The 23,488-nt window shown below is 44.9% G+C and overlaps 1 protein-coding gene across 1 annotated transcript in view; it reads left to right on the top strand.

The window, feature by feature from the left end:
• The first annotated feature begins 18,079 nt into the window (after positions 1-18,079).
• Positions 18,080-23,488, top strand: part of ST8SIA1 (ST8 alpha-N-acetyl-neuraminide alpha-2,8-sialyltransferase 1) — a 118,563-nt gene continuing 113,154 nt past the window's right edge. The window contains exon 1 of the mRNA XM_071551278.1: positions 18,080-18,621. Coding sequence (XP_071407379.1) covers positions 18,380-18,621 — 242 coding nt within the window. The 5' untranslated portion in view covers positions 18,080-18,379. The remainder of the gene's footprint in view (positions 18,622-23,488) is intronic.

The following is a 23,488-nucleotide window of genomic DNA, read 5'->3' as shown; positions in this document are numbered from 1 at the left end:
TTTACTGGCTTTTTATATGTGTAATAGGGAAGTATGTAAGCTGGATATAGTAGGTACTAAAGATATCCCACCCCGATTCTCCTCAGAGGAACAATTCTTGTATAGAATGTTACAACATCATTTTTATCCTGGGCTGCATCCAAAGCAGTGTGGCCAGCAGGTGATGAGGGGATTCTGCCCCTCTGCTCTGGTGAGACCCCACCTTTAGAACTACATCCAGGCCTGGGGTCCTGAGCACAAGGACATGGACCTGTTAGCAAGTCCAGAGGAGGCCACCAAGTTGATTAGAGGGATGGAGCACCTCTGCTATGAGAAAAGGCTAAGAGGATTGGGATTGTTCAGTCTGGAAAAGAGAAAGCTTTGGGTTAACTTAATTGCAGCATTTCAGTACCTAAAGGGAGCCCACAAGAAAGATGGACAAAGACTATTTACAAGGTCATGGAGTGACAGGGCAAGGGGGAATGGCTTCACACTGAAAGATTGAGTAGGTTTAGATTAGATATTCAGAAAATGTTCCTTACTGTGAAGTGGGTGAGACAATGGAACAGGGGTCCCAGAGAAGCTGTGGATGCCCCATCCCTGGAAGTGTTCAAGGTCAGGTTGGATGAGGCTCTGAGCAACCTGGTCTAGTGGAAGGTGTCCCTGCCCATGGCTAGGACAAGCTCCAAGGCCCATCCCAACAACCCCTGAACACCCTCCTCAACACCAGCCCTGCAACAGATAAACTTTAAGATTCCTTACAACCCAAACCATTCTATGATCCTACAGCTGTGGTATTTGGGAGAGTTAATTACCCTCTATATTTGAAGTGTTCAAATTCAGTCCTTACCAGAACATGTCACTAATACTCTTAATCATCTTTCCAATTTCTGCAGCTGTTGCAACCAAGGCTGCCATGAATTAATTTGCCTGTGAACAGTTGCAAGCTCTCTTGATTATTTTGCAAGGCAAATCTTGTTCCCCTTTGAAGCTGATGGCAGAATATGAATAACTTCAAAAGGTCTTGGATCTGGCACAAGAAGCTGTTTTCAGCATAAGTATTCAGCATGAAATATTTTTTGAAGTAGCACATTAAAGTTTTGATTATTTTACTTTCTGGGGGGTGGTGGTTGCTGCTATGAAAGCATTAATGTCATCTCTTCATTTCTAGCTGTTTAAAGGTCACAGTTTCCTGTAGTGTGTTTCATTAGACATAGGGGAGATTTCTCATCTAGAAATTTTCATTCTTACCTAATTATTACTCCAGAAATTACAAACATGGGTTTTAACTGTTGCTAATTGGAATTGAACTTTTCTTAATTGGACCAGTTGGATAAATGTAACCCGTGGGAAGTTATACTTAAGTTGCATTGATGGTTATTTATATTTCTCTCCAGTGTTTAAAAAAAAGAGGGGGTAAGTGGGTGCAAGCAAACCTTGCCTTGTCAGGAATTTACTCTGGAAATAGCTCCATTGTCTATCTCAAATCAGGAGTTTCTTCACACCCTCCTGCTGGGAGGGAAGGAGCAAGTAAGCAGCTGTGTGGTGCCTGAGTGCCTGCCAGGTTTAATCCACAGCACTGCTGATTTCTTTTGACTTCAGAAGCCCAAATGACACAGGGAAGAGGGAAAGTAGCCCTGCTCCTGTCTGCAGCCTTCAGAAGAAACACCAAGGTTGGGCTTAAAACCATCATTTCAATATTGTGAGCAAACTGGGTGGTATTTTGTTACAAAGAAGTGCTAAAAATCTGCTGTAAAACCCCACTTCTCCAGGCACTGCTTTACTTGCAGTAGCAAAGCTGAGTCTATGTCAGGCCTTCAGGGCCTGGAGAACTGTCCCCTCCTCTGGAAAATAGTAGCAGAGTAAGGAAGAGCCTCTGCAGGTGATGCTGGTGCTGCTTGCTGATTCCTGCCACATCTTTCTCTAACCACCAGTATTTTAGGAAATACATAGTGCTTGCTGAGCTTGGAGGTGAACAGAAATAATATTGAATGGAGTTGTTGGCTTGATGTTGGAGTCCCAGCTGGCTCGGTGCTTTAGGAATGCATTTTCTTGAATAACATCCCACTCTCTTTTTCAGCTAAAAGCTTATTTTTAGAGCTGGTTGGAAAATCCTCGTTTTGCACTATTTATCCATGTTAACCTTTTGAGTTTGTGAATTCTGATGCACACATGTTAAATGTGCAAAGTGAGAGCAAATCTCTAGTGAATGGTGTGAGGTTGATTGTGGCTCCCTTCTCCCCAAGTGGAATCAATTGTTTTTTCTTGGTGTTCAGTTGAAATCAGAATTTCCTAGGAGATGAATCCTGAGGCTCTGGTTCACTTCTGTCAGACTGGAAGACAGTCCTGCACCTAGAGACTTGCTTCTGGTGTATCCGCCTCTCAGTGAGACAGATGCAGGGGATTACAAATAGTTGCAGGGTGAGGCATCTGTGACTGTGAAGTTTGGGAGAATTCTCAGTTCCCTTTGAGTGTTCAGATAAGGACAGATGGAAGCTTTGATGGCTGATCTAAGTATTAGAGTTTTCTTGGTGAGCACATTAGGAAAAACTGTGCTCCAGCAGCATCCACAGATCTGCTGAGCCTTGGGCTGTGTGGCAAGAAGGTTTTTCTTGCTATGCAGAATTTGTAGTTTTGCTAGATAGGAGAAAGCCCAGCTTTAACTACTCTGCAATGCAGAAATGAAGCAAAAAAGGATGAAGTGACTTGCCCTGTCTCAGAAGAATGCCAGGCCCTGGGAGCACCACCAGGTCTTAGTCTGTGCCTGTCCTTATCCCAGCCTGCCCATGGCCCATTTCAGACCCTGAGGCCTGCCCCGGTGATGCTGCAGCAGGGCTGGTCTCCAGTCCCCTCTGCCCTGCCCTGCCTGGCCATGGGCACTGCTGAGCTGGGACTGCCCCAGTGCCCCACCTGCCCTGTGCACTGCCCTGCCACCCTGGGGAGCCCCCATCACTCCTGGAGGCCTGGGCAGCAGCATGGCACAGGGGTAAGAACTGGCTTTGAAGATGTAGACTGACACAGTAATTTAAATATTGAATCATCATTCATTTTTAAACTTGCACAAGTTACATTAGTCGTGGTAAGTCTGACGTGCCAAAGGTTTCCAGTGGCAGGAAAGGGCTGAGACTTTCTGGGGTTCTCCATGCACAGGCTGGCTTTCTTCCCAGGTTTTCAAGAAGTCAGTAGTGCAAACCATGCCTGGTATGAGAGCAAGCCAGGCTGCTGCTCCTCGTTGTACATACAACCCCACCAGGTAACACTTTTCATGGGTAACACCTCCAGTGTTTCACAAAATCTCTTGGTGTCATTTCTCCGCTTCACGGCTGAAGTAGCTCAGACAGAGGTGTGAGGCAAAGGCCATGCTGGAGGACAGTGGCAGAAGCCAGTCTCTCCCTAGGCATGAAAACACCATCCTTGTGAGTATAGTGTGACAAATGCCAATCGGCCAGACAAAGATCTGTGTGGTGCTGGGTCTGCTGTCATTCTACCCGCATCATGAGCACGTCTGGAAAACAGACCTTAGGCTGCACTGATATAGCTGGAGTTAATGATCTTGGATAATAATTTACTGTGTGCATCAATCAATGGGCAAAATGCTGAGTGAAAGAGTCTGACATTTTTAATGTAATTTTTGGAAACAGGAGTAACATTTCAATTGATTTGCACATTTTTAGCATAAACATGCAAAATCACATTAAATAATACGCATTTATTTTTGTTGCAAAAGCATTTCCATTGATGTGTACAGATATTTCTCCTTAAATTGTATGAAGGAGAGGTGCTAGGATGATTCCAGTTATGGTTTAATTTTCTTAAAAGCAGATGCCTCTAACACTTCAATCAAGGAGAACCTTTGCCTGTAAACCTTATGAGGTTTTTGGAAATGTCAGAGTAATTACAACCTTGTGAACATAATATTGACCCCTAAAGAGCTCTTAAATTTTGAGGAGGTGTAACAGAGAGCCTGGGAAGCTTTGCAGAGATGCCATTATCTCCTGGCATGCACTCTAGAAACCAGAGGAGCAAGAGAAAGCACTTACAGGCTGCAACCCTCCCTCTTCCTGCCTTCCTCCTCTGGCCCAGTCTATCCTTGTCCTCCCCCGACCCAGCACCTTCCCTTGCTGGGATGTTGCCCTGGGCTGCATTTCCCTGTTTGAACTGGGAAATGGCAGATCCTGTTCACACCTCCTGCGGGACAGCAAAGCTACTGCATTGCAGAGCTCTAATTCAATTTCCAAGCTTTTATTGAAGTTGGTGATCTATTTATACCTTGGGATTGGTCCAAGAGCAGTTCTCAGTCCAGGTGCTGTTTGCATGAGTGGAAATGGCTGAGAGAAGGTGAAATGAAGAGTCTCTTGTTATTAAATTGTCATAATGTCCTTCCTCTGTCTTACCCAGTGCTCAGCTCCTGCCCTTGTGCCATGTTCCACAAGCTTCGTCACCAATTTACTCTGTCAGTTGGAGTTCTGTGTGCAGAGTGATCAGAGCATGCTGGTCTGGAGGGATGTCTTGTTCATGTCAGAAACCTGCAAACAGGCTTTTAAATTGTCACTTTGATTTTACATGTATCAGCTGTTAAACTCACCCGGAGGCCACGTGAAGAGAATGAAATTCAGCAATAATGTGTTCTCACCATCATTTCTGTTGACAGTGTTGGAGCACTGTTTGTTGAAGGTGAAATGCTCTTGTGTGTCTGATACCACTGATGGTTTTGACTGTTTCCACAACAAGCAGCAGGTACATCTGCGAGCCATCTCCCAGACCAGAATGGTTTGGTGTTGCTGAACTATTTCTTATTGCCTCTGTAGAAGAAGAGGGGCTGAGATAAAGAAGGGAAAGGCAGGAGATAGGAAAGACACAAGAAGGTAATGTGGGTGGCAGAAACAAGGGAATAACACAACATGATGTTGAGTGTCTATTAGCAAAAAATGACAGGAAGGAAAATACATAATTGGAGACACAGATTACTCCCCAACCAAAATAAGCAAGAAACACCTGAAAATAAAGTAGGATAATGTGTTGTTTCAGAAATTGCTACAGTAATCTCTTGCTCTCATGTGAAACTTTTTATTATTAGGACTTGAACCCTGCTGCAAAAATATGGATCACTGTCCAGATTTACAGTGAGGGACAAGAAGACTGACTAAAAGAAGTTAACTTTTTGACTCCTACTTTGAGAGTTACTCTGTTTCATCATAGTTACTATGTGTAATGACCTACATTCACCACAGTAAACAAGTAGGGCTGATGGTCTGAGGTGTAGCCACTGCACTTCTGTGCTTGGGATTCATGGTCTCAGTGAGTTAATTGCCATGGACGAGAGTCAAATTCTCTGCCTTTTTGTCCTGGAGGAGGTCACTGTCACTCCAGAATGTGAACAGCCCAGAAAACATGATCTGTGAGAAATGGTTGACTCAGCTGGAGCAAAATAATGTCCTGGCTACTGTCTTCATGGGCTGTTTCCTATACCTGCAGCAGAAAAAGCCATGGCCTTGAGGCACAACAGGAAAGGTTCAGGCTACACACACAGGTTTGCAGTTGTGAGGAGCAGGAAGTGCTGACTTATTGCCCATGGAGGTTGGTGTTACCCTCCATCAAATGCCCTGGAAAGCTGGGTATCTTTTAGCACTTGCCTGTGTGCCTCTGAGCAAGGGATGAATTGGGTGATATCCCAAGATCCTCCTTCCTCCTATGGATTTACATGGATTCAGTGTTGAACTGAGAGAAAGGTCTGTCTTCCCAAGTACTCTGGTGTGGCCTGAGCTGCTCCTCCTCACCCATGTTCTGGTAAGTTCCCAACAGGAAGCAACAAACTTAATTATATGCAAGGAGAAACAGACAGCACTTTTTACAGGTGCCTTTCCTATAAATAAGCTGACATTATTTTAATAATGTAATTACAGTGGTATGAAATCCAATGTAGTTGTTGTTCCCTTCCTAAGAAGAAAGGTTTATTATGATTTTTCTGAACTCGTCACAGAGTTTGGCCTTAAAAAACCACAACCAAGCCCCTCAGAAATAAAAGGGGCTTGTACTACAGCAATTAAATCAGTGTCTAAATCACTTATGCTAAATGGAAATGTGAAAATAGCCTGGACAGAAGTTTGCTCAGATCCCAGTGATAATGGTAATTCAAATACATGTGCATAAAATTAACCTGATATTCTGCAATAAAACAATTACATTGTCTTATGTAATTTAATGAACCACAAAGTCATTAGTTTTTGCAATTAAAAAGGTGTATGGAACAAGCAGCTAGTCTCTCAAGCACTGTGGCTGTACTTTAGAGACAAATTTGACAGGAAATGATGTGAGACTTTTCAAAGCAGTTGTCCAAGCCATTAGGAATCTGACATTAGAAGCTTCAAGTGATTAATGAGTTCGCTGGGTTAACCATAGATTTGTTTGATATCAAACAGCCAGTCTGTGAAAGATACTAACAGTGTGTCATTAATTTCTCTGCAGCTCATTCTATTACAAACCTGCATTGCCAACTGTTCTCAAATACCCATTGTAAAGCAAGTCTAGTGCAGAATGTGTGTTCAATCCTTTGCTTCCTTAAAAGCATAGTTCCAGCTCAGTCAATGAAACATTGGGGTGCAATGTAGACCTTTTAAGGAAATATGGGAGGCCTTCCCATGGTGATGGAACACAAGAATGTTAAGGTTTGGGTGAAAAGGATATTGCCACTGGGGAAATACCAAAGAAGGTATGTGGGTTTGGTAACTTGATTAGAGGTTTGTTCAAAATTAATACTGTCGCATTTGTCTGTAAGAGCTTTAAGGAAATAAGAATAAATACTTTGTGAGAAATAACAGGAAAGCTAAAAGACGGTCTTTAAAAAGGAGAACAGTCTGAGTGTTCAGCTGGGATAGAGTTATCAGTGGGATGGGGGAGTGAGTGAGTGGCTGTGTGGTACTTAGTTGCTGGCTGGGGTTAAACCACAACACTGTCTTGTGATGCAACTTGAGAAAGAAAAAAATGTGCACTCCAATGACAATCAAAGATATTTTTGGCTGGCTAGACCCAGATTTCATTCATGTGATTTGCTTGAATGGTATAATTATGATATTAATTTTCATCATGTTGCCTAAATACAAATGGAAGTGCCAGAAACAGAAGACTGAATTGGCAGCCAATGAAATGCAGTTAACACACAGGAAAGGTCTCAGACTAAAGTAATTTACAGATTATGAGAATGAGTGGGAGTGAAGCAGCAAGACAGAAGGCAAATATGATATATGGAGATGACAAGAGATAAATGAAATACAAATTTCACTTCTATTGAATTTTACCAGCTCTGCTTATTTTTCCTCCAAGAAAATCTCATATTATCTTAGCCCTGACAACCTTAATGATCGGGAACTCAAATATTTTTGACCATTCTCTGGCATAACATCCCAAAAAAATTCCTCAGTTGCTAAAATCCTGCTGTTGTAGGTAAGTGGGGCGTGAAGACACTTGACAGCTCAGAAAAGTCGTAAGACCAATGAGTTAGTGAAAAGAATGCAGAGTCATGCAAAGGATGGATAGAAGCATGTATGGCTGGAATAAAGAGGGAAATATCCAAGTGCTGATACAGCTTCTGAGTAGGGAGATTTTAGCTCTTAATCTTCAAACATCTACAAATGATTGGAGAATTATTATTTGTGGGATTAAGGAAACTTCTGAAAATCAACTCTCAGTCTGAGATGGATGAGACAGTGAAATATTCATAAAATCTCTTTCCTTCCTTTGCCTTCTGGTTTATCGAGGGAGGTGATTCTGCCCCTTTGCTCCTCTCTGGTGAGACCCCACCTGCAGTGCTGCATCCAGCTCTGGAGACCCCAGCACAGGAAAGACATGGATCTGTTGGAGCAAGTCCAGAGGAGGCCACGTCTCCTATGAGGAAAGGCTGAGAGAATTGGGATTGTTCATCTGGGAGAAGGGAAGACTTTGGGGTGACCTCATTATGGCCTTCCAGGCAGGTCCAACAAGAAAGATGGAGAGGGACTATTTACAAGGGCCTGGAGTGACAGGACAAAGGGAAATGGCTTCAAACTGAAAGACTGAGTAGGTTTAAAACAGATATTAGAAGGTACTTTTTCCCTGTGAGTGTGGTGAGACACTGAAACAGGACAGGTTGCTCAGAGAAGCTGTGGATGCCCCATCCCTGGAAGTGTCCAAGACCAGGTTGGATGGGGCTCTGAGCAACCTGGTCAAGTGAAAGGTGTCCCTGCCCTTGGCAGAGGGGTTGGAACAACATGAGCTTTAGGGTCCCTTCCAACCGAAACCATTTGGTGATTCCATGATTCTGTGATTCTATCAAATATATTTGTGTTATTTCTGGATGCATATAATCATTACACCTACAAAAATAACTGAGCATGTGCAAACATATTGATGCTGTGGGAATTTTTACCTAAAGATGCAAATATATGCAGCTGACTTCAGGATTTTTTTTAACTATTAAAAAATTCTAGCTAATGTTTGGAGATGACCCAGCAACTACTCGAGAGGCACAACTGAATGTTCCATGAAGACGAACAGGGACCAAACATGCTGCTCCTGAAAATCAGATTACAAAATTTAAGGAAGACAATGGAAATTAAACACTGATCTAATACAGAGATAACATAAAAGCCAATTAAACAATGAGTCACTGATACCACGGTAATTACATTATTTTTTAAATGTTTAAACTTCTGCTTGCATTAATTCCTGTCTTGTTAGAAAATTGAGTTAAGTGAATAGGTTAGTACGCTGCTTTACAGTGCTTGAGTGCTCCTAAGTTAGCAATCAGGGGAATGAAAATCTTAAAAGACACACTGAAAATGAATTTAAACTCTGTAAGCTCCTCACTGTAAAAAAGTTCCAGTTCCCTATAAAATCAGGTAATATACTTCGTAGAATTTGGTCTACAAGATCCTTGTTTTACTAGAAGGGATGATGGGTACTCAACTCAAAAATGTCTTGCTGAGTTTTTCTGGGTTTAATACACTCTTCCTGTGGTTTTAGAATAGTGTTTTAGAGATACTGTGAAACATTTGAGTTGTGAGTAATTAACCCCTCTGGAAATCTGACTCCTGAGGATGTCTCATGTTGAATAATCATAAAATGAATCACTGGAATTAGACATGGGGATATTTTGAGCTGATCACCCAAAAATTAGGAGTCATTGTTTGAACAGATACTGACTCAAAACCCAGGTGTACCTGTCCTGCAATCTGCGTCATGCAGGAAAAGAAATAATATTTGAATTAAACTAGACAGTACGCAAGGCAGAAAAGCAAAGGCTATAGTTAAATCCTAGGACTGACATTTTTCCAGACTGCAGACCTTATCCATTTTCCAAACTTAGCAATCACAATCAAACTTAGCATTTTTTGTTACACGGGTTCTGTGCTGATGCAAAGCGTCGCTTGCAGATGTACTCAGCTATTCTTCCACACTCAATTCCTCTTTAGTGTCCGGTAACTAACTTACCTTTGTAAAACTGCAGACATACACGAACCAAGCTCCCAACTTCCACTGGAGGATTTATCTGCTTATTCAGCAATTACAGATTTTGAAAATCTGCAGAATAAAAAACCCGCAGACTTTGCAAGATGTTTGACGTTTATAATTATTATAACTGCAAAACACAGCACATTATTTGTTCCAATAATAGGCCTCAGCAGCAATGGAGTGTTTGCCCCTCCTCCAGGTCTCAGCTGTGGGAAGTATTTTGACAGTTGGATCCATAGTGTGTAACTACATGTAGGCAGAGTTGTGTTTTCTTTTTGCTGCTGAAGAGAGACTTTCAAGTTTGCCACACTTTTCAGGCATCTGAACACATTTTCCTACTCAAATTCTTTCTTATGCTCTCCTTCCCTTCCGAGGGAGGGAAGTTGTTGATACCCACATTTGTGCTTAGTACTATCACTCTCTGGAAACGCTTCCTCTGCTATTAGTGGGACACTGCAATGTCAAATACAGCTTAGTGTCACAAAGCTGCAACAGCTGGGCCTGGAAGATAAAATTCCCCTCTAAGCCTGGAGCCAGTGAGTCGCCTGCACACCCCGTCCATCACGCAGTCCCCTTTGCAGGCTGGCAGCTCAGGCAGCAAGCTTGTCTTAGGTCTTTCTATAGGCAGGTTCCACCCATCATAGAATCATAGAATCAGCCAGGTTGGTGAAGATCTCTGAGATCATCACATCCAACCCTTGATCCATTGCCACTGTGGTCACTGGACCATGGCACTAAGTGCCACATCCAGTCTTGTCTCAAAAACCTCCAGGGATGGAGAATCCACCACTTTCCCAGGCAGCTCATTCCAATGTCTGATCACCCTCTTTGCAAAGAATTTCTTCCTAATATCCAACCTAAACCTCCTGTGGCAGAGCTTAAAGACCATGCCCTCTTGCTCTACTGCTGGTAGCCTGGGCAAAGAGACCAACCCCCACCTGGCTACAACCTGCTTGCAGGGAGTTATAGAGAGTGATGAGGTCACCCCTGAGCCTCCTCTTTTTCAGGCTGACCAACCCCAGCTCCCTCAGCCTCTCCTCATGGGGCTTGTGTTCAAGTTCCTTCATCATCCTTGTTGCTCTTCTCTGGACCTGTTCCAGCCCCTCAATATCTTTCGTGAATTGAGGGGCCCAGAACTGAACACAACACTCAAGGTGTGGCCTCACCAGCACTGAGTACAGGGGAAGAATCACTTCCCTGGACCTGTTTGCCACAGTGTTCCTGATACAGTGCTATAAATCATGACCCCTGAAATGGGGAGAGGACCCTAGCAACTGACTGTGCTGTAATGAAACCTCCCTGGCAGGCCTTTCCTTTTGTTTGGGAGCAGAAAGTAGTTGGTGATGTGTGCTGACATCCCACACAGGCACCACCAAACCACCACTGCAGGGTATCTGAGAGCTCCTGTTTACACTCATGACACAGAAACAGAAGTTAAATCTAAACCCAGTTCAAACCTGGAAGAAGTTGAAGGCAAGAATCCAGATAATCCAGGATCAGCTTGGAGAAATCTACCCTCCATCTTGCAAACCATGGACTCTCTGTTCACTTGGAGTGAACAGGCTCCTCTGCTTTTACACTCTTTAGACTACAGGCAGCTACTGTTTGAGGATTCATAGATAATGTTTTGATTTCCATTTCCCTCTCTGAAGACACAATTCTAGAAAGAGAAAGAGATATCCATTTCTTTTTTTCCTCTCAGTTTGTGGTTACAGTGAATATAAAGAGTACCTTTCACTGCAATTTAGAGCTTCCTCGGGTTCTGACATGAAGAAGCTTGGTGGTTTCATGCAGTTTGATTAAATGACCTACATTTCAAAGCTTTTCCAAACACTGCTAGCTTGGGAATCTCATGAACACAGACTTTCCTGTGGTGATTGAGCAATTGTGTCTGCCCTGCTGCAACTAAGGAATGTGGAAAAGAGGGAAAATGGAAGTTCAGTTAACTTTGTCAGTCCACCTCGTCTTTTTGTTGTACTTTTCTAAGCTACTTATGGTAGGTATTAATATGCAGACCTCATGGATAGTAATTTCTCTTCTTTTTTGTAGCTGAGTTGAGTATGGCAGTCAGGGGAAAGAGACACTGTATTCACTGATGAAACAGATTTTACATGGCACTTAAGTAGGCACTTCTTTCCCAAAACTTTTTCAGGAATAGTCAGTCTTTTTGAATCTTCAAGTCTGCATAAGACATTGTGCTGTTCATATATGGACTTTGGGGTTTTTAATAATTGATTTTTAAATGACACTCATTAATGTATTATCTCAACTGGCTTGGCTTTCAGACTCTATGTTTTACATTGCAACCTATGTTTTGGTCCTTCCAGTTCAGCAGAAATCATGTTAATGATGGTACAATTGTACTTGCCATCTTGGTGTAACAGATGACTGATTAATTTCAAGTCAAAAGTTTTGTTCTTTGCTTCATTTCTGATATACCATCAGTTTTCTGTTACCCTTTCTGTGCCCCCAAAAATATTCTTAGTGCAACAGTGTTAAAATAATAAATTAATGGTGTTGTATTTCCCACAAAGTGAATAGGGAGGCTCAAAAGTGTGTTGTCTCCAAAAAACCACAAGGGTTTTGTTGATATTTATGTTCCCAGCTAGCTTATGTTATCTATTAGACTCTGCCCCACCAGCTGTTCAAATTAATGACTTGTGAAACCTTCCTTCTGAGATGACAGACATCACAGTGTGACATTTTGTAAGACAAAGCCATCCATCTCCTGTGACTCTTCTCAAGAAAGAAAACTGTTATTTCCTTGCCTTTCAAATGTTTTTCAGGACTAACCTTGAAACATAGTGAACCTGAAACATTTGTTTATGAGGGGATTCACATTTCAATAAGTAATTAGAAAAAAATAAGCATGATGAAGCTCCAGAGCTAAAGATGTCTGTGTGCCCAGAGTCCATGTACCCTGGGTAGCACTGGTGGGACAACATTAACTGACAGCTGTGAAGAAGCTGCTGTGCTCTGGGATGCAAAGTATGGCTGAAGTCTAGCAGAGGAATATGCAGGTTGGTGCCAAGTCCTTGATTGCTTGAGTTTTTAGTGACAGTGTTGACATCCTCTTTGGGTGATCCTGCAGATCCCTGTGGGAAGCTGCCTTCCCTCGGATCCATGTAATTCACCATGTGCAGATCTGTGTGTGGTGGGAGCCCAGAAACCACCCATGTTCTGAGCTGCATCCAAAGCAGTGTGGGCAGCAGGTGAGAGGGAGATTCTGACCCTCTGCTCTGCTCTGATGAGACCCTGCCTGCAGTGCTGCTGTCCCCAGCACAGGAAGGACATGGACCAATTGGAGCGAGTCCAGAGGAGGAAGATCAATTTGATTAGAGGGATGGAGCACATGTCCTGTAAAGAAAAGGAGAAAACACCCCAGAGTCGCAGCCATCCTTGCTGAACCTTCTCTTTAAACATTTCTGCATCACCTTTTTTAGCATCATCCTTTTCTCTGTCACATTTTCCAGGGTGGACAACTGAAAAAATCACGTCATCTAGATCTACTGTTAATTCTCAGCTGGTCTCGGAAGCAGAGGAGCTTCCTGATGTCTCACACAAATTCACATGTTTCTCCCTAATAAGAACTTCAGGATCATTTGTTATAGGAAGAAAAGACACAGCAACATTAACAAGCTTTTTTCTCTCCTCTGCTTTTCTTCCAACCACTTCATCCTAGTCTAGAGGGATTACTTCTTGCAAGACCAAATTTATTATGTCCCACTCTATATCAGAGACGACCTTCTCATGAAGAAGATTCTTAAACAATACTAAATTATGAATGATGGCTTCCTGACAGCAACTGCTCAGATCGAAATTTCAGCAAATGTCAGACATGAGGTCAGAATCTGTTTGAGTCCCCAAGGAAAAGGAACTACACTAACAAGGGAAGAGCCTGCTTGCTTCAGAGATGTGCGTGGATTTTGTGTGCATGTCTATGTGCATGTTCCATTGTTCCTTTTATATGCATTTTATTGCCTTTATAAATGGTCCATAATACAATAGGACCCCTTCAGCCACAATATCTTTGGCATGACAGTTCTAGTACATACAGTCATAGAGTAGTGTGGATTGGATGGGCCCTTAAAGATCATCTTGTTCCAACCCTCCCTGGGCAGTGACACATTTTACTAGCCCAGGTTGTTCAGAGCCCATCCAACCTGGCCTTGAACACTTCGAGGGATGAGGCATCCACAGTTTCTCTGGGCAACATATGCCAGTGTCCTCCACCCTCGCAGTAAAGAATTTCTTCCATATATCTAACCTGTAATTTGTCTTTCAGTCTGAACATTAATTTGATATGTAGTTGTAACTCTCCACTCCAAGAGGATTATATAAAACTGTCTGTCCTATCAGTGCCTTCAAATGCTTTATCAGGGACGAATGCACATTTGTCAGGGAGAATGTGCATTTGTTGGTGGTTTTAACAGAGTTGCAGTGTAAATTCTGATAGGGAGAAGCATAATAGTATTCGCCAACAGGTCTTTGTAAGAGCAACTGTGTGTCCATTCATGGAGTTCACTGTGTGTTATTCTTACAGAATGAGATTCAGATGCCAGGTTTTTTAACTGTATCAAGAGGAGGAATGCAAAGAAACCAGCCTGTTGACAGGCAATGCCACACAAAAGCTGGCCTTCAATAATAGCTTAGAGAGCAGATGATTTCTCATCATTTTGCTGTTGTACATTGGGTCAAAAAACATAGCAAAGGAGCACTGAGGATTTATGGCAGTGGGGAGTAAGAGATGGAGTTACACACAGAATGCCTGCTTTTTTGTCAGCTTCCTTTTCCCTTAGAAAACAAATCCAACCTTCACATAGACTGTACTAATGGACCATGAAATACTTGCAGAGCTGATGGCACAGTGTAGAGCAAGGAATTCGAGTCAGGTGGTAACACAGTGCATTTGGAAGACAACAGATTTTCCAGGTATATGGAATAACATTTTCATCAACTGAAAGGATGCCATAGCCTGAAAGCTGATTCCAGTGCAACTCCTCTGCTAAATTCTGCAGAGAGGAAAGTGCGTGGGATACTGAAGTGAAGGGGAAATCCCTGTTATTTTGGAAGTGAGAGAGCTGAAAGAGAGCGATGCCTGTAGGTGTACAAGATTCTCTAAATGAAAGGAGGCAAAACCTGGATATTTTGAAGGATGCAGCTCTGATCTTCGTGTGTGTTTTTTTCTGGGAGCAAGGGAAAGAGAACCTGGATTCTAACGCTTGGGAAAGGTGTTGGCTGAGCAGAGTGTCAGCACCACCAGCAGGGGCAGGAGAGGAGTGCAGCAGGGAACAGAGGGAATCTTGCCGGTGCGTTTTGCAGTGAAACCGAGAAAATCACAGCACCGTGTTTCCTTTCCAATCAGAGGATAGTCACACTATTTCTTCTGAATTATTTCTTGCTCTCATCTGTGCTGCTTTTTAAGGGCACTTCTTAGGAACAACTTTTTCTCTTTTTTTCTTCTTCTTCTTTTTTTTTTTTTTTTCTGGGGAGGATGGGCCCTGCTAAGGATACCTGGCCCTTCTAATTGGGGATCTTACTTGGCACCTAAGTAATGGAGGTGAGGTTAAATCTTGCCACTCAAGTGGAGTTTAACAGAGTAGGACCACACCTGAATATCAATTTTCTACTTTGATTTGAAGACATGAGTTGTTGATCATTACATCTATACATCTCCACGACTGCAGTGGCACTGAGGTACTTCAGACTGGTAGTAAACAAGATTCATTTTTGGCAGTTTATTCTTACCTTCTTTATTCTCTACCTGAAGCTGTTTTCCTCAGCAGAAGGCACTGGTGCGCTTCTTTTCAGGGCTCACTGACAGAGGGGAAGGACAGCTACTGATAACGCTGCCTAGGAACAGATTTCACTCTAGAGTAAAAAACCTGGGTTTGAGCTTCTCCTGATGTATCTGTAATTCCCACCTGTGCAAGACCTGAATAAGGCCAGGTGTATTCAGTTCCCCATGGCAAGCCGGTAGCAACATAACAAGCTCTGCCTCATCTCTGTCTTGATCCAACAGGCTCCTTGCGGGCAGCAAGCAGGACACAGTGATGGCACTAGACAGACCATGGACTCTTATGAATTCAGTGAACTGCCTCCAGGCTTCGTGCTGAAACAGACTCGGAAAAAGGAGAGGAAAAGCTTAGGAATATCTCAAAAATAAAAGAGATCCCAAAATCTTGTGTGTATTGGGCATATTTTAACTCACTTTCTTGCAAACCGTTTGGACAGTGAAAGAATAAGTCATTCCTATGTTCTCTTGTTCTTTTCCACTTTCTGGTTTCCCACGCAACACTGAACCTCTAGTTTGTTTCTCTCCTCAATTAACGGTCAGCAAAGAATCAGGATATAATTTGGGAAACAGTTTTGTACTTTTCAAACCCTAATATTTTTACTTATTAAGAGTCTAACTATGTTTTGAATTAGTCTCCACAGACTTAATGGTTCTCTTCATTTTTTAATAGAGGTGACTGCACAGGTTGTGGCTTATTTGCCATTGGTAAATAGTTTCTTCACCAAAATGAAAATACTTATTCTGCTCTAAATATTTTTTCCCCAGAGGTTAACCAAAATGCCTTGCTCAGTTTCTTTTCCCATTTTGTTCAGAGAAAACAGCTATAATGCTCTGGTCAGCTCTAGCATATCAGATATGAATTAAAAGAGTATTTCTTACACAATTACATGTTTTTGGCATTTTTGTGTTCATTAGGTATCATGATGTTAATGCACCATTTGTTGGTGTATATTTCTACATGGCAACACACTATGAAAGAGAATGTTTCTTCTTCTCTCAAGCACTGAAAGTGCATTGAGATTTCCAAGTTTGTTTTTCTGCTGAGAACTAAGTAGTATCTGTTAGGATCTCAAGCTGTAAATGCTATTTAAACAGTCAGCTAGTATTTATGATTATTTTATTGCTGCCTTATGGCCAGGAGATGCTAAACTAACTGTGCCAAACTTTCTTCTTGCTTTCCTTTACTCAATTTTTTAAAGCTTCCTTCAATCATTAAGCCAGGGGAAGGTCAAGGCATTTGCAGAAAGAGCTGTAGAATTTGGGGTTGTCTGTTTTCAAGCTCAGAATTTGTTTGACTGAATCTCTAATTGCTTTGGTTAAAATCTTGACCCACAGATTGTTCTTTTGCCACCCGTTGCTAGGTGACTAACAGCTGCCTTTCATCACTGTGCTCCACACCATTTTAGCAGATGAGTTCAGTTTTACTTCCCCCCCACATCACCCACCGTGATCCACATATCTCTGCAAGATGTTCTGTGCTGACATGCTTTGAGTCAGGCTAATGCCTGTCTTTCAAGGCTGTCAACACATCCTAGCTACCTCACGTCTCAAGTTTTAAGCGTTCAAAGCCATCCCTTAGTTGCCACTCAACCCAAGCATCCGAAGTAGCCAAGTCTCCATGTGCTGAAAGCCTGGAAAGCAGCTGGCTACTGACTCACACAAAACTCTTTCTAGGGTTATGTGAGAGTCTGCAAAATTTCCCAGTGGGTCTGAAAGGTGCCTGGAGATGCTGAACACACACTGATGGTACCAGCCCGGGGTGAATCTGCCTGTTATGCCAGGCAGTAGAGGCGGGGCTCTGAAATTGGGGACTGTCTCCCAGATTCTCACTGAGAGAAGATGAATGTCTTATGCATTTCTGCCTACCTGGCTGTGGTGCTTTCTACTGCTGGAGTCACTCTATTGTCATGAAATTATCACACAGCTTATTTAGGAGAGCTGAAGACCACTCATGTGGCACCCTCATCATATGGCAGGTAGGTGGTGGGTTCCCAAAGCCTGAGCTGGGCTTTGCTGCTGGCTGGTGCACCCTCTGCTTTGGGGTTTGCTGTACACCCACCTCCCAGTTTGCTACAGTCTCAAAAAAAAGTATCATAATCCACACATTTTCCCGCGTACTTAGCACAGGATGTACTTTGTGCAGGATGCGCTTTCACTGGCACGGTGATCCCAGCTGCGGGTTTTTCGGGCTCGAACCCGGGCGCTGAGCGCCCCAGGCACGAAGCGCTCCGACGTTCCGCGGGGAGTCACGATGCGGGGACGGAGGGCGGGATAGAGGAGGCCGGGCGCGGGTCGGTGCCCGCCAGGGCGCGCTGGTGATCGGCGTGGCAGGTGCCGGGGGAAAAGCCCAGCGCCGGGATAGAGGGAGGGTGGGTTGGTGTGTGCAGGGGGGAAAAGCCCGGCGCCGGGAGAGAGGGAAGGTCGGTCTGTGCCAAGGCAAAAGCCCGGCGCTGGCAAAGGAGCGAGGGTCGGTGTGTGCCGGCGGAAAAGCCCGGCGCCGGGAGAGAGGGATGGTCGGTGTGTGCCGGGGGAAAGCCCGGCGCTGGGAAAGGAGGGAGGGTCGGTGTGTGCCGCTGGCGCTACCCAGCGCGGGACCCCCCTCCCTCTTTCTCTTCCTCCTTCCCTTCCTCCGCTCCACTCGACTGGTGCCCGCGGGTCGAGCGGGAGCGGCCACCCCGCCGCCCTCGTGTCTCCGGCGCCGTTCCCCTCCCTCTCCCCCTCCCCCGGCGGCTGGGGGCGGGCAGCGGGGCCGGGACTCCCCCCGGGCCGGGGCGGGGTGGAAATTTACCGCGTCCGTCCTTAGCGAGGAAGCGAGCGAGGAGCTCGGCGGGAGGCGGAGGGAGGGCGGGGAGCGGCGGAGCATCGTCTGGCGGGGAACGCGAGGGACCAAATGACTGTAAGAAAGGGCGGCAGCCGCCACCGCCGAGACAGGAGCGAGCCGCGGCGCAGCGGCAGCAGCCCCGACCCCCCCGGCCGGCTGGGCGGCGATGGCGGCGGGCGGCCCGCCGGGCTCGGGGCGCGGGCGGCGGCGGGGCTGAGCTGAGCCGAGCCGGGCCGGGCTGAGCTGAGCAAAGCTGAGCCGGGCTGAGCCCGCGGGCGCCGCATGGCGCGGGCCTGATGCCGGAGCGCGGCCCGGCGCCGCGGCGGTGCTGCGGGAAGAGGAGGATGGCGGGGCTGCCCTGGAAGTGGCCGCGCACCCGCCTGCCCGTGGGCGCCAGCGCCCTGGGTGTCTTCGTCCTCTGCTGGCTCTACGTCTTCCCCGTGTACCGGCTGCCCGACGAGAAGGAGATCGTGCAGGGGGTGCTGCTGCAGCAGGGCAAGGCGTGGAGGAGGAACCAGACTGCGGTCGCCCTGTTCAGGTACGGCCGTGCGCGGCCAAGGGCAGCGGGGACGGGCTCGGAGCCGCGAGCAGGCGGGTGGCGGCCGGAGCCCGCCTGGGCGCCCTCCCCGTCCCGCCGAACCCCGAACTTCATTCTTTGCTCCCCGACCCTTTGTTTTCTTCCTAGCGCTGCCTGCCCTTCTCGCCCAGCAAAACTTTTTTGGGGTGGTTCCGTTTGCTGCGGGGAGGAGAAGGGACTCGGCGCGGGGGATGGAGGCTCATCCTCGCAGGGATGCCTTTCCACGGGGGCTGAGATTTCCGGGGCTTGCGGCGCTGCCCACACAATGAGGTGCTCCTCGCTCCCCGGATAGCAGCTGCACCGGCAGCCCCTGTGGCTGCTCACAAAGCCCGGGGCTGGGAGCGCGGCTTCCCGCGGTGACGGGCACTGCCAGCTTGCTGCCAGAGAAGGCTCAGCTTGTGGAGCTTCCTGGGATGCCTGAGGGAAGGTTTGCGTAGATGTGCATCCGTGTCAGCATCCCGGCTCCGAGGAGCACTTGGGAAGCACCGCGCTGGTCCTTGACTCTGCGGTTTATTATAGAAACCACGTGAAAAGGCACCTTTTTTCTTTCTTTTCTTTTGACGTGGCTGGGAAATGGCGATAATCCTTGGAGCCCATTTCACCTTGCACAGATGCACAGGAGAGGAGGAATATTGCAGGAAGGGGTGCCGCTGATAGCGGTAGAGAACCCGGTCCCTGCAGCGGGGAAGATTTTTTTGAATGGCCCAGCCCTAAAAGCGTGTGCTGTGGAGATTCGCATCCCCGCAGAAATTTCACACGTGCCTGGGTAAAATACAGACAACTGGAAGAGAGGCGGATTCCCCTCCTTTTCCCGGAGGGAAGCTGGGTTTTTCTTCTTGTCCTCCAAGTAGAAAATAAAAGATCAGTGAGTGGTAATCAAAATGCCTGCAGAAAACCCCCCCTAAACCACCAAACACCCCCCCTCCCCCCAAACGTTCTTTAGTAAAAGCTAGAATGAAGTAGATCCAAATTTCCCTTTTGGAATGTTGTTTTGGTTTGTTTTTAAGTGATGTAGTTTTATTTTGTGTTCTTCCATATTTTTTGAATGTATTTGCATTTGTCATGACCGGGAGCCAACATATGATCGCTCAGTATCTTGTGTGCTGGGATAACAGAAACTTTACAGTTTTTCAAAACCTGCAGGTGATAAGCAGGGGTGTGCTAATATTATCTCATTGGGCAGGCCTGGTTGAAGTCCTCCCTTTAATACAGAACAAGCGATAAGATACAGATGCATGACCCTTTTCCTGAAACAACTAACACTAGAAACTAGTGGGTCCTAATTGGTGTTAATCCTGTTGTGCCACAGATCCCCATTTTGGAGAGCAGAAGAATCCAGATTTTTAAAAAGTTAACCTTGATAGGTGATGTAGGAAAGAGTTTGGTCTCTTATTTTTCATGTTTGTAAACCCGAATGTTGTTTGAAGATCGGAAGCGCTGTTGCAGCTTCAGTTTACAAAACAGTTTTAGACCATTTCCACCACATGGTATAGTAACAAAAACTCTGCGTGGCTCATCAGCTATTCCACTTGCCCATATGTTTCTCCACTCTCTAAGCATAGTGATTATCTCAGAGTGCTATTGAAGAGTGTCTCATGCAATAAAAGGAGCTATTGTTTCTTCTCTGTGTCTCTTGATGGGTTGGTGCTGTGCTAAAGACAATTTGCTTTAAATCAATCTGCTTCAAGAAAATCAAGTTTTTAAGAGAAATTTTATGCTGAAGATATGTAGTGAGTACAGTATAGGATATTATTCAAATAGTTGTGACATAGAACTCTATATTTTCTGCCCAAATTTGCCTCTCTTCATGATAGAATGTTTTGAAATTGAAGTCCATGTCAGGCAAGCTTCTGTAGATTTGAGGTGATTGACAGAAAGTGTCCCAGTCTTTGCTCTGGTCTGCTGTCTCTAAGCAAGCTTATTGTAAAACCTCCATATTTCACTTTCTGCTGGAAACTGCATGTGGGTGCAAGTCTTTGTTTGAATGGGAATGGAGGGATAGAGCTTCACAGAAGATCTGCGTGAGGACTTTCAAGTAGTATGGCTTTTCATAATAGTCTAATATTAAGTGGGCTTTAACGTATTATTAATATATTATTTAAGAACAGCATCAGTTCCCGTTCTCCTTAGTCTCCTGCCAGATTCTTGTTACCTAACAATTTTGGTTTTACTCATTTTTGAAGCATAAATTTGAATTTGTGCTAAAAATCTATATGCAAACTTTCACATTACTGCCTTGTGTGTTATGGTGGCATTTGTGGTATTTTACAGGTGTTTGAACAGCCAAGTGCTTGCTACACAAACCCAATACCTGATGGGTTTCTGCTCCTATATAGATAAGTATTGTTGAAGTAGATGTTGGGTAATTAGCTTAATCAAATCATACTTTTCAGATATCAGAAGGGTTATTCCCCCTTTGCCTTCTGTACCTGGATCAAAGATAATGTCACTAAGTGACTTAGCAAGGTCAGCAAAAGCCTCTGGGTCATTTGGAGTAGTTTGAGTTGGACCCTGGCAACCAAGTGCCAGTGGCTCCTGAATCTCCACTGCCCCTTCCTCCTTCTCTCTGAACAGCCTTATGTAAAGATCTGACCCATATAAACTCTTGCAGGAACACAGACCGCCCTGGTCCTTGTGGAATGATTCGGTGAGGGGTTTGTGTTTGAATAAGGATTCCCAGAACTGGTTTTCAAATATAAATACCTGTGTAAATAGCCATGGGTTGCTGTTTTGAAGTATGTGGTGTCTCGCTGCAGCTGTGAGTAAGGACAGTTTGTGGGAGTGACAAAAGGAGCAGGATTAAACCTTTCACAGTGTGTGACTCTGTGTTTAAAGTTCTCAGCTTACATCTGCATACATGGCTTTTGTGAGAAGTCCTGGCATGTTGGATGAAGCCCTGAGCAACTGGCTCTAGTGGAAGGCATCCCTGCCCATTGCAGGGGGCTTGGAATGAGATGATCTTTAAGGTACCTCACACTTCAAACTATTCTGTGATTTTACAAGTGCACGGAGTCGTGCTGCCAGCAGTGCAGTGGGTGTCAGCACAAGGGCTACCTGGGTTCTTAGATTGAAAGAAGGTCTTGAAAAGCCTGAAGGTACAACTGAAGTTATTAGAAGAGATGTTGGTCCAAATCCTTTCCTCAGCTTTGTTTCAAGTCCTCAAAATCAGGGCATTCACAGTTGTAAGCACAGTCTACCAGTCGTTTATCACCAGTAGCATCCTTTAAATTTCAAGTCAGTAGCGGCCAAGGGTAGTCAGCGTCTCCACTGCGGAAACTTCTCCTGTCTGACAAGTGCTGAATAGTCTGTCAGTCAGATGGTAAACTGCTTGAACTACAAAGTGGTCAGAATAGGAATGAGACTGTCATTACAGTCACTAATGGCTAATGTGTCTAATTTGCCTACAATATAATGTCTTGTCATCCTCTGAGGTGGTTAATGTTATTGTGCCCTAATTGTTTTTACAGATTGCTCGGGGTTTTTTTAAGGGCCTAGTGCTGCTGAAATTACTTAGACAAAAATGTTGTTAATTGTTGTTTGTTATTTGTTGAAGTAAATGACATACAATTACACCTTTAGGATGCTTTTATTTAAAATGTTGCAATTCGTTAAAGCCAGAGCTGGATTTTTCATCTGTCTTACAAACTGTATATAACCAAAAATCCCAAGTGCTGTGTGTTTATATGACACGTCTGCTTCATTTGTTGCCTGGGGTGAATCTCCTCTGGGGAGTGAATTTGCTTGGGGCCAGTGGGCTTTTGACTGTCAGAAGTCCCACTAAGGGTTTCAGTGGTGATTAGTGACTTAGAGGTTCTTCAGGAAGAGATGGAACAATCTATGCAAGGCAATAAAAAGGCTTCCCTTAAGATCCAGATTGTGATGTTACTTCTGCCGCATCAATTTTGTATGATGCTAAAAGATCACCCGGCGTTTATTCTGAGGGTGACTTGGCTGAGCTGGTGAAAGGTGTCCCCTGTAAACTCACTGTTTGTGACCCGCCTGCAGTCCAAAGCATCTGCTATAACTTGACTCTACTCTGCAGTGATGTCCCCTCTGCCCCTTGAGCTGAACAGTCCATGCTCACCTTGGCAGGTGGCTTCTCCCCTCCTTTTCATCAGACTTGGCCTCTTGCCCATTTTCTGTGGACAGAGTGGAGAAGCCACAGTACAGGATCAGTGTCCCAATAGGACAGAATATCCAGACATGGTAGACTCTGGAACTTGCAGTGGGGATGTGGACAGACTGTGTGAAGCCTCTTCTACTCTTGTCTTCTTTGTGACTTGCAAAAACAAAGCTCTGTTGCTGTTGTGTGCCATGCCAGAGGGGCTCTTTGGCTGTACCCTTGCGTGCCAGCTGCGCTCTGCCAGCTGTGCACGTCTGTACCTTGAGTGCAATCACAGCAGGCACCAAGGAGCATCCCCATGTGCAAATCATTTCTCATTCTGGATTGTATTAACACAGAATTCCAGGTCACTTCACCGTCTGGGTGAGACAAATGCTATTGCCTAGTCAGCAAGGGTTTCTTTAGTTCAGAGTGCTTTTTTTGTCTACTCTTTCGGTGTGTGTTGCAATCCTCAGTGGGGTGTTTCAAGACAAATCTGCGATTAAACTTCATATTGCTCAAGTAAGAGTTAAAGAAGAGTTTTGCCTTGCTTAAACAGCTTTATCAGATACAGAATTTTTAGTGCTTCCTTCACTGAGACATGTAAAGGGTGGAATTAGGAGTAGAAGTGGGAGATGCTGGATTAGGTTAGTTTTGCCTCTGTGACCCGCAGAGCCCTGCCCTGAAACTAGTGGACATGCTCACATGTTGTGCATCAGCAGTGAC

The sequence above is a fragment of the Pithys albifrons genome, chromosome 3 (genome assembly GCF_047495875.1).
Source record: "Pithys albifrons albifrons isolate INPA30051 chromosome 3, PitAlb_v1, whole genome shotgun sequence".
Taxonomy (NCBI): domain Eukaryota; kingdom Metazoa; phylum Chordata; class Aves; order Passeriformes; family Thamnophilidae; genus Pithys; species Pithys albifrons.
This window is presented reverse-complemented; position numbering and strand designations above follow the sequence as displayed.